The 12,230-nt window shown below is 37.3% G+C and overlaps 1 protein-coding gene across 9 annotated transcripts in view; it reads left to right on the plus strand.

Moving 5' to 3' along the window:
* pard3bb (par-3 family cell polarity regulator beta b) overlaps window positions 1-12,230 on the plus strand; it is a 287,760-nt gene that overhangs the window by 154,071 nt on the left and 121,459 nt on the right. For all 9 annotated transcript variants that reach the window (XM_052565052.1, XM_052565050.1, XM_052565049.1 and 6 more), the window contains exons 15-16: window positions 3,281-3,374; window positions 3,724-3,827. In XM_052565052.1, the coding sequence (XP_052421012.1) occupies window positions 3,281-3,374; window positions 3,724-3,827 (198 nt within the window). The remainder of the gene's footprint in view (window positions 1-3,280; window positions 3,375-3,723; window positions 3,828-12,230) is intronic.

Consider the following 12,230-nt stretch of genomic DNA (forward strand, 5'->3'; position numbering starts at 1 on the left):
CGATTAATCACAATTAATAATTTGACAGAACTAATATTATTATAAGGTACTTTAATGTACAAATGCATGTACAAAAACATGGTATGATTGTGGTACATGTCCGGGACTGCAGTGATGCTTCATAAGTTATTTTTATTGAGAGGAAAGCAGACAGGGAATGAGAGATAGGAAAATTATGTGTTGCGTTTTAAATGCATGGGCAGCTAAATTCGTTAGCGCATATGTGCTAACCACAAGGCCACGGCTCCAAAACACTCAAAGGAAAGCTGGAACGGTTCATTTATCTCTAGTTCCCAGCATGCTTTCTGTTGAAACTAGCTATTTGTGGTGACATCTGTCTTGAAGAGCATCTCACTCGAAGCCCATCTTAACTATGTTCCTCAGCGGTTATTTCTAGTCATGTTGGTCCAGCTTCAATCTGTTTGAATTAGAAAAGACTATAAGATTGAAATATCTAAAATGGTCTGAATAATTTTTTTGGTAATGTCGTGATAGAACATGTAAATTGCAGAGAGATTAGTTTGATGTGTGTTTTCATCAAGAAGACAATACATCTGCAATGCATCTCTAAGATGTTTCCTGTCAGATGTTAAATATACATTTAAAAAATGATTTTTTATCAGATGTTTGTCCACATCAAATTGTTTCTAGAGGTATCTCAAATCATGCTTAAAAACAGTATTTTTCAATAGTATTCGTTCCAGCTTATGTGCATGTGAGTTGTAGAGTAATTTAGATTAATTACAGTAATTTGATGACTTTGCCAAGGCAATTTTGCTTTTAACTCAAAGATGGTACTTCAATTCCCACAGCTGCCTTACCGAGAGTGTTGCAATTTCTCCCATTAAATCTTTCCACAATATATAGTTTCTGTGTGTGTGTAACACAATATTTTCAGTTCAGGAAATGCCTCATGTTCTCCTAGCAATACTTGTGCAGCCAACCCCTCTTCTGCTCAATGTCATTATGAATATTGTACACAGATGTGAAATATTATATCTGTCCAGTGTTTTTGGTAATAGATTCATACCCAGCCCTCTTGGAGAGAAACATGGCTTTTATTTCAGTTAATGTTTTACATAAGGATGTGTTTTGCTAGTGCAGGCGAGAGGTCTGGTAGCACACACCGTTTAGGATTAATAACCCTGTTTTAGCTGGAAGAGCCATTGATCCATCATCTTCTGAAGGAACAACTTATTTCATTTCGACTACGCCACACTTTAGCAGATAAATAATCGTGAGTGTGTGCGCCTGCAAATGTGTGTATGTGCGTTTGTATGCAACGCACATCCATTTTTTCATTCACTCCAACATCAGTTCATCTCTGTGTGTGTGTGTGTGTGCGAGCGTGCATGTGTGCGTCTGTGCGCTTGATGTATTATGGCAGTTGTGCAGCACACAAACAGATGAGATATATAATACTAATAAGCAGTCATCCCAGTGCAGTCTGATGAGTAATGATGAAGTTCTGCTGGGTGGGGCGCACTGATCTATGTGATTGTCAGGCCCGATATCCAACTCCACTCCGCCAAAACACAGACACTCTATCAAGAAGACAGAACAACGTGCTATCCATATCCCACCAACACACAGGAAGAAGTAAAACATTTTATGGTTTTGTATTTTATTGAATTTTTTTTCTCTCTAAAGTTCACCGAAATCAAGCTATGATTTGTAAAGTTAACGTGACAACATTCAGAGCATTGATTTCTCAGCCAAAATTAATTATTCATTATTTAAATTAATTATATGTATTTCACATATACTTGACAGCCAATATTTATTGTAATAATGTTTTGTGTGTGTGTTTGGTACTTTTATATATATAAATGCATTTTTTACAATGTTTATGGTGTTTACAAATTTTTTTTCACAGTCAACAACTACCGCAGCAGCTGTCATAATCAGTTGATCTGCTAAAGGAAATGGTTTAGGAAATGATTACAAAGGTTCAGTCTAAATCTGGAACTGTTTGTGAGCGTCTGTTCATACTGTAGATTGTTTGTAAAATGCATTCGCTAAGGGTCTGGGAATCTGAGGCATTTGTTTGCAATTGCGCATTGTTGGCCTTTAGACAAAGACCTCAAGCCTTTGTTTTGGTTCTGCACTATTTGGCCTAACAGAATGAGGTCTTTGTCATGTGGGGCTTCAGATACAGTAGTTGAAAACCTCAACTAAATAATAAAGGGCAAGAAAGAGCTTAGAAACAGCTCATTGTGTCTTTGTTTCTGCAGCAGGTGGTTTAAGCCAGGCTTCTGTGTTGACTAGCAAGAACAAGGCAACAGTAGAGTGTAGTCTCTTTAGGCAAATGAGACATGAACGGAGTACACAGTCACTGCATCATCCTGCTAACTGTGCTTGCTGTCTTTCATCTCCTCACTACACTTCTGTTGGGCTGTTGGTTTCATCCTCATTAACCTGCGAAGACAGTGCACTGCATATATCCCACAAACAAATATATATATATAATCTGTTTAATATATATATAATAATTCTGTTTAATATGCTTTATTGGCATGAAATAAATTTACCTACTGTACATACTTAGAAAATAGGGCTGTGCATATTTATTTTTGTATAAACTATTTTTAGGTTGCACTTTTTTGTTTACACTACTGTTCGAAATTAATGAATTAAAGTATTAAAATCATATTTTTAGTAGTAAGGAAGCATTAAATTATCACATTAATAATGTGATGAAGGACCATGTGGCTGCTGAATTTTCAGCTTTGCCTGGCAGGAATAAATTAGATTTTAAAATATACTGAACGGTATGAAAAGTAATGTATACAGTGCATGTAAAACAAAGAAGTGATTGCTTTGTGGTCTACACTTGTTGTTCTACACTGGATAAATAACATACTAGTAAATAATAAATAGAGTTACAATAAACATTACTAATTAAGGATATTGAAGATTGCAAACTGACTAATTATGCCAATAATAGTGTTAATAACATATGTTTAGTTATAGAGACTAAGTCTCTGTCAGACACACACTCATACACTCTTACAAGCTTAACCAAGCTTAGAGAGGGAAAAATCAAGTCAAGCCAAGGGCCCAGTCCCATTATCATAGGAGTGAAAGATCATTAAAGGTGAGTGGAGATTGCAGTGTGTTGGAGCTGATAATGGTCTCTGTCTCTGTCTGTCTCAGACTGTCACCCTTCTCCACCGCTGGCCTGACCCCAGCAGACCCCTCTTAAATGAGCCCGCATAATATTTCCTCAGAGCTCTAATGATTGCTTTTCTCTTTTTGTGGTTTGCCTGTTCTCTCACAGTTTCAAATGGGGGATACGGTCACATGGAAGAGGGGGATGATGAAAGCTTCGCTGCTAATCCTCATAGACAGGACAGCCTGACACTCCAGCAGAGGTAACAATGATTTTTTCTTGGACTGAAATTGACAAACATGTCTTTTTCTCCATGTAGGGGTTGCACCGGCTAGTTGATTATTTTTGACACCAGTTGGTCACATGACTTGAGTATTTGTCTGCACATGGAAAAATCTGACTGTTCCTCTGACCACAAACTAGCTAAATTATCTGACATCAGTTTTTTATTGTAAACGGCAGATATAGAGTTAAGCATTAATCCCACTGAGTAGTTTACTATTTTTCTGTCAGACTAGTAAAAAAAAAAACAGTGCAATATTTTATTCACTGACTATTTAATAAAAATATTAAAGAAACTCATGTTTGCCCGTGTTTGTGTGTGTCTCCAGTCTGAGTTCAGGTCTTCGTTCAGCTGATGCTTCTTTGACTGACGGAGGTCAGCAGGGTCATATGGAGCAGAATCATGTGAAGTCATCTAAGAGAATGGATCTGGGTAAGTCATTCACATTATTCTCTCTCTGCCTTCTCTCTGTGTTTTCCTATCAATGGAAATGGAAAAGTATAACATTTTGAGCAAATATGTGACCCTGGACCACAAAACCAGTCTTAAGTGTCAAGAGATTTATGCAACTGGATAAATAAGCTTTCCGTTGATGTATGGTTTGTTAGGGTTGGACAATATTTGGCCGAGATACAACTATTTGAAAATCTGGAATCTGAGGGTGGAAAAAAATCTAAATATTGAGAAAATTGCCTTAAAATTTGTCCAAATGAATTCTTAGCAATGCATATTACTAATCAAAAATCAGCACTAAATCAACCCAGAATAATCATTTCTGAAGGATCATGTGACACTGGAGTCTAAAATAATGGCTGTGGAAAATTCAGCTCTGCATCACAGGAATAAATTACATTTTAAAGTTTGTTTGAACTGTAAAAATCCAAAATTCTAAAAATCTTACAGTATTATTGTTTATATTGCATTTTTGATGTAAAGTAATACAATTATAAAAATCTTACTGACCCCAAACCTTTGAACCGTGGTGTATATATTGCTTTCATTTTATATTTTTGACTCAAATCTAATTCCATTATCCACCTGTGAGTGGATCTCATATATATATATACATATATATATATACACACACACAAACCGTATTTAGAATATATCATATTAAGAGGAGTGGAAACCATCCATGTTCTAGCAGTCTCTTCAATGTGAAATGTGGGCTGACTGGTCTAAGTGCATGCTGGGGGATGAATCAATGCTCCTCCTCACTGTAACACAATTAATCTCTTGTGTTCCAACATTACCTTGAAAATCTAATCAGCGGCGCTCTATATCTGATACATCAGCCACGGCTACAGACCAAATCTGTGTCACATGATGGCTTTTTAAAAAACAATAGTGCAAGTATTGAAGAGCTCAATATGTCGAGGGCGGACGGAGGGCTACTCTCTGGTGACCGTGGTGACTGTAGCTATGGTGGGCTGCACAATAGCCAGCGCTCCAATTCAGCCATGAATAAAAACCCACTGTAATTTGGTTCCAAGTGCTGGATATGAAATTGGATCGTCTTTAATACGAGCGCTAGGATATTAATAATACATAACCAATAAAGAGAGCCCTCTTTAGTTCATGAATAATAGAAAGTTTGAATAGTTTTTTAATTGAAATTTTTGGGTGTACGCTCATATTCACCTGGGCGTAGGCACATTAAAAGGAGAGAAATCGAGTGAATTATGCCACTGGCCTCTCTCTGGATCTCCTCAGAGGCATGAATAGCTGGGAGGATGGAAACCTGTACACTAGATTTAGGTTTACAGCTGCTGTAATGGCTTTGTTGTGATTACTGTGTATGCGCTGGTATGACTGCTTTAGTGGCGATTTGTTTTCCTGGCCGGTTGGCAGGAAAGTAACTTTGTTAATGAAGAGCTCAGGAAGTACACCAGTGTTGTTTTGTTACTGTTGATGGGGTTATAAAGTAAATTGTACCGATTTACATCATCCATTGAACATTCACTAACTGTGTTGGAATAGCTGAGCTGTTGGTTGAATACAAGTGCACTCTCAAAAATTTTTATATCATGGAAAAAGTCTTTATTTGTTTTATAATTTTAATTAAAAAAAAAAAGCTTGATATTGAGCTTGATAGATGGCAGTTGTGGTAGTAAAAGGTGCACAAGCAAAAGGGATGACCACTGCCTTGAGAAGATTGTCAGGAAAAGCTGATTCAAGAACTTGGGAGAGCTTCACAAGGAGTGGACTGAAGCCGGAGTCAAGAGTCTACACACTCAGATGTCTTCAGGAAAAGAGATACAACTGTCACATTCCTAGAACCAAGCCACTCCTGAACCAAAAAAAAAAAAAAAAAACGTCAGAAGCATTTCACCTGGGGTAACGGGAAAAAGAGTTGGACTGTTGTTCAGTGGTCCACAGTCATCTTTTCAGATGAAAGTAAATTTTGCATTTAATTTGGAAATCAAGGTTTGGAGTCTGGAGGAAGACTGGAGAGGCACAGAATCCAAGCTGTTTGAAGTCCAGTGTTAAGTTTCTGAATGATCAGTAATGATTTGGGTCCTGTGATGTCTACTGGTGTTTCTCCATTGTGCTTTATCAAGTCCAAAGTCAATGCAGCCATCTACCAGAAGATTTTGAAGCACTTTATGCTTCCATCTGCCGGCAAGCTTTATGGAGATGCTGATTTCATTTTGCAGCTGGACTTTATCACCTGCCCAATGTAACAAAACTACTTTCCATTGGTTTTATGGCCATTATATTATTGTGCTTGATTGGCCAGCCAACTCACCTGACCTGAACCTCACAGAGAATATTTGGGGTGTTGTAAAGAGGAAGATAAGCAACATCTGACAATATAGAGGAGGTGAAGGCTGCTATCAAAGCAACCTGGGCTTCAGTAACACCTCAGCAGTGCCACAGGCTGATCGCTTCCACCACACTGCACTAAAGCAGTAATTCATGCAAAAAGAACCCCAACTAAGTATTGAGTGCATAATTAAACCTGCTCTGGAGATTTTTAACATTTATTTTTTTGTAAATCTTTTTTTGATTGATCTTTTGAGAAAATATTCAAAATTTTTGAGATACTGATTTGTTTATTTCCCTAAGCTGTAAGTCATAACCATTAGAATTAAAACAAAAAAACTTTGGAAATATTTCTTATAAGAATATAAGAAAGTTTTCTTTTTTTAATGAAATTACAAAAAGGAAAAAACCTTTCCATGATATTCAAATTTTTTTAGATGCACCTGTGTGTGTGTTTGTATATACATAACATACATATACATGAAAAAGCTACATTTTTTTTTCATTATCACGGTAATACAGAACTATTGATTTTCATAAGAAAACAATTTGAAAAAATGTTTACTACAGCACTGAGAATGTAATAAGAATTGTCACTGTTTATTCTACTTATTTCATTATGATTTGTATATATGTACATCATCATCAATTTGCATATTATGGTTGCAATGTGTGCTCTTGTGGTGACCATAACTTCTGTTCAAACATCTTATATAATTCTCTGATCATGTCCTACCCTTTATTCTTGTCTCAGTTCTGCCTACAGTAAAGGCTAAAAAGATAAGAGACTAGCTTTATGATACCCATACCTGCAGCAAATATTCAGACTGCAGCACTCCACTAAGCAGTTTAAGGGAGTCCATCGGTTTGTGTCTTAGCAAGAAGATTTTTTGCAGAGAGCTGCAGGGGAGAATGATGACAGACTTGTCCCACCTTTCCTCCCTCAGGACGGAGACAGGATAGAAAAGGAGTAATGAGAGTGAGAGAGGAGATTATAGAGGTGCTGGAGGTGCAGATGAGAAGAGAGAAGAGGGTCCACTGGATGACTGCCTCTGAGGAATAGAGGGATCACTAAAAAAGAAATGAGATGGCGTGATGGGTGCGACGGCTCTAAAAATTGAACGCTCGCATGAGAATTGAACAGTGCAGCACATTTCCACACATTAGCTAAGGATGACCCTATTAGCTCTGCCTTTTTCCATAACACACTGAATGAGAAATATTTCACTCTCTTAAAACGCTGGATGCAGCAGAATTTCAATTACACTTCATTAGTTTTCCATATTTGGTCCACGCAAAGTAATGTTTCGGTGGCGGCAATCGACTATGCCAACAATTGATTGGCTTTCATTATCGTGATAGTGTAAGAGTGTGTATTTCTAATAGACACAGAGCAAAAGACTTTTCCTCATTCAAAACCACCTTTTTTTGCTAGTTTCTATGACTTAATGAGTGAGCATAATGGATGTAGAGCTATTTTTTTATCTCTCTGACCTCATCTTGACTCTCCTCTGGAGCCATAGGTGTCAATTGACCCTTTGCAAACCCCTCCTTAGTTACTGTTGCTGTGTCCAACATGCCTTGGCACTCTCACGCCACTCATCACATTCTCACAAAATACATTTTGGAGCAAAGAGGAAACTGACAACATGCAAACAGACAAGACAGAGCAGTTACTTTTGGTATGAAACAAAGTATCAGCTTTCCAATTTTGTCATTCTGTAAGAAATTCGAACAATAAATACCGTTTTGTCATTCTGTCCAATGTGTTATGACAGTTTGCGAAGTGATCCCGAACTGATCGTCCTCTTCAGTAGTTAAAGCTTCAAACAAAAAGTAAAATAAAAAAAAAAAAAAAAAAAAAAGGGAAGTGACATACAGCCAAGTATGGTGACCCATACTCAGAATTTGTGCTCTGCATTTAACCCATCCGAAATGCACACACACAGAGCAGTGAACACACACACACACACTGTGAGCACACTGTTATGCTGCGGCGCCCGGGGAGCAGTTGGGGGTTCGATGCCTTGCTCAAGGGCACCTAAGTCATGGTATTGAAGGTGGAGAGAGAACTGTACATGCACTCCCCCCACCCACAATTCCGTCCGGCCCGAGACTAGAACCTACAACCCTTCGATTGGGAGTCCAACCCTCTAACCATTAGGCCACGACTTCATTAATCTACTCTCTTGTCTGGTTTGTTAATGGAGACTGGCTGTTATGATAGGTCAGATCACCTGTCAATCAATTTCTTGGTAAAGGTCAATTACAGTGGTCGATTTGGTCCCCATCCCTTTATAAAATTAGCTTGCAGCAGGGGTGTATATGATACAGAAGAAGCTTTTAAAAGATAATGTTAATTTGTGTCCAAAACTTAATTAATATTCATGAGCCAAGCCTTCATGTTTGTCCTCACTCATCTTTAAAACAAATTAACACCTATGTGAACCACTTACTATCCTAAAACTGTTCCTGAACAATCACTCATGAATATAGTAACTTCATGAACTTTCATGATTACTGGAATGTGTATTTTTATGATAAAGCACTTAACCCTCAGTCATATTACTGAACAATTTTACATTTTGATTCTTTAAAAAGGTTTACATATATATATATATATATATATATATATATATATATATATATATATATATATATATATATATATATATATATATATATATATATATATATATATTAGTTATAATAACTACAAATTTTTATCAAGAACTATTAAATTTGAATCGAATTGGGGAATCATCTCTGATTCCCAACTTTGTTACATAAATGCTAATATATATATGATCATTCAAGAGTGAACCGTGTAAAATAGGTACTAGCATAATTGCATTTCTTGCATAAACCTAATACCAGCCTCTCCAGAGAAAATGCTTCATCCCCATGTGCTCGTACGATTGCACTTCAAGATGAATGCTTGCACTCAGAGTCCTTTATTCCTGGCTTCTTTTGATCAGAAACTGTCCTAAATGCTCGTCTTTCATCTGTGTGTGGAGGTCCAAGGCCAAAGTGTGTTATTCTCCTGAGCTTTTGTTCTCACCAGCAGAGTTGGAGTACATCTGTTCGATGAGCATGTGTCTTTCTGGAGAAGCATTATTCATTGACCTATTTTGTATTGTTTTACCGCTCTCTGTGGAACCAGAATTAGATTTGTAATGTGGGAAAACCACCATTATGGGAAAACCACATTATCTACAGTTGAATTGAAAAACAGGAAATAACTGTTTATAAGAGATTGACATTGTGCAGTTGGTTTGTTGTATTGTATCATTAGCAGGACATGAATGTTGTTCAGATCTCAATCATAATGCGTGTGTTTTGATCAGTTTATACACTTTGGTTAGAAAACATACCATCTTTTGTTTGCCTTTACATGTTATTTGTATTTATTTGCTAAGGCAGTACATTTTGTCAATGGTTTGGTTTTTATTTCTGCTGTTACCTCCAGTAACTCCATCCACTAAAATGTCATTGGTCTAGAATCACACTTTGCATAACTCTTCCCACACAGATTGTGCTACGGACATGAATGATACTTAAACCCAAAAATGTACATTCTGTTATTTACTCACCCTCATGACATCTTCCATTATGTTTCACAGAAAAATACAATTATACAGTTGTGATTGGTAGATGATAAATAAGCCTAAGCAGTCTTTTTGACCATAAAGTCTTACACCATGTGTAGAAATCAGAATATCATAAACATAAAGATTTAGAGATGGGCCAGTTAGTAACTACCTTTTAGCTTTTTCAACATTGCCACTGTTATTGAACTCAACTGAATCAACATTGACCTGACTTGACCTGAAAATACACTGTTGCCTTGAGTTGAATTGAACTCATAATTGATTCACTTTTCAACATGCACAGTTGAAATGAATTGAAAAATTGAACTAAACTGAAATGAATAATAATACTATTGTCTTCTGTAGAGCTGTATTCATTTCATTATTGTTTCATTTTATAACAGCAACACTGATGCTTTTCTGATTATTAATGAGAAGCTGCTTTGAAGCCATCTGTATTGTAAGAAGCGCTGTATAAATAAATATGACTTGACATATCTTATTCATTTTATTCACTATGTATTTATTCTAACTGTCTCTTAATGCTTCTGCAACATTGTCATTTTTCATGCCAGTTAAGCTTATTTGTCTCCGAGAGACAGAAACATTTCACTCATAAATTGAGTTTGGGTGAAAACTGAAGTTATGTGGGACGCGACATTGGTTTCTGTAAGTTGATTGGCTAAAACTCCCTGCAAATCATTGTATACAGGACAAAGGATAAGCCAGTTTTTCCACACAATAGCACATTGTTTCAAACCCAGAATTGCTAGTGCCAGCTAACACACCCGACATCTTTAACTTATATTTGCTGCTGAGTCAATAAGCTTTCACACATTTGAAACAGACAATTATGAAATAATTATCCCTCCACCCCTTTCTGATTGATTTGCTTTTGTTCTTCTTGTAAATCCTTTCCTTTCACTCAATGCATCCAAATCTCTGAGCGCATCTAGCATATGAAGTTTGTGTTTGTCTTTATGTCTGTTTGTTTGTATATCTGCATAAGCAGTTTTTAAGCTAGCTTTTTTTTTTAAGCTTGTGCAATCTATCATCACATGACGGATCACAGCCCACTGAGAAACGTATTTGGCCTTCTATCTCTCGTCTGCTGGGAAAAATTGACCTCATGAAAAATGAATAGGATTATTTAAAAGAGATTGCAATGTAATGAAAACCTATTACTGTGTGCTAGGCCGCTGCTTGCTCGCCAGCGTTTGCCTCTCTCCCTTCAAATCCTTTTTCTTTGGATTACCCGTGCCTCTGCCACTATCGCTTGCCTCAATTTAACATCATATCATATTTGTCACAGGGCCCAAACCCCTATAGCCCAGCTCTCAATAATTACTGTAAATATCTGCCAATTTCCTGCCCCTGTATTTGGACGTGTACACAAGTCATTTCTGGGATAGTAGGATTGGAACAGAAACTATTCGGCTAATGTAAACCATACAGGCTCTCCTAAGCCAGCATGTCTTTTCTCTCCCTCCTTTAGTGATTTGGGTGGATTTTTAGGGTGTTGGAGGTTCATTTTTGATTTATTTTTCATGTAATGTTGGTTCTGAATGTGTGGAGTTTTATGTTAGCACTATAGCTGGTTGCATGCAGCGGTAGTGCTTACAGAGCTGATGTTGGATTGACTGCACAGATATCTGTATTGGCTTTAAATGGGGATTGTGGTTAGAACTTGAGAGCAAAAGTTATAAGCAACAGGACAGAACAGACGCTTTCTCTCTGCCTTTCTGCCCTGTGGTAATACTTGAAATGAATAGCATGCCCTGTGGTTGTGTGGTTTTACTTTGTTTACAAGTGTGTGGAAAACAGAGAGTGCAGTGCTTTTTTTTCTCATGTCAGCAATCTTCACTCCCTCCAGGTGTGCAGAAAGAGCATATGCTGCCCATACGCATCGACACGTATGCATAACCACCCAAAACACATACAGAGATTACACCCTTGTAGGGCTGTGCAAAAAATCGAATGAGATTTTCATGCACATCTCATCAGTAAAGACGCTCCTGTAATTAGAAGTATATCCCCAGCACATGCATTCAGATCAGGGTTGCCAGGTTTTCACAACAAATCCTGCCCAGTTGCTTCTCAAAACTAGTCAAAAACTAGCCCAATCGCGCTTCTGGAAGGTTCCCCGATAAAAAAATTGCTTCCCGGGGTTAAAATATACCTTTTTTAGCATGGTAGCCTTGGTAAAATTCGCATTTTAGGGGCTAAATATCATGTTATTTGTATTGGGGTCGCTTTGACATGCGGACATTTTCCCAGCAACCCCAATACCAACAACGTGATATTTAGCCCCTAAAATGCGAATTTTACCAAGGCAACCCTGCTAAAAACTTATATTTTAACCCCGGGAAGCAATTTTTTATCGGGGAACCTCCCGGAAGCGCGATTGGGCTAGTTTTGGACCAGTTTTAAGAAGCAACTGGGCAGGATTTGTTGTGAAAACCTGGCAACCCTGATCTGA

The sequence above is a fragment of the Carassius gibelio genome, chromosome B9 (assembly GCF_023724105.1).
Source record: "Carassius gibelio isolate Cgi1373 ecotype wild population from Czech Republic chromosome B9, carGib1.2-hapl.c, whole genome shotgun sequence".
Lineage (NCBI taxonomy): Eukaryota > Metazoa > Chordata > Actinopteri > Cypriniformes > Cyprinidae > Carassius > Carassius gibelio.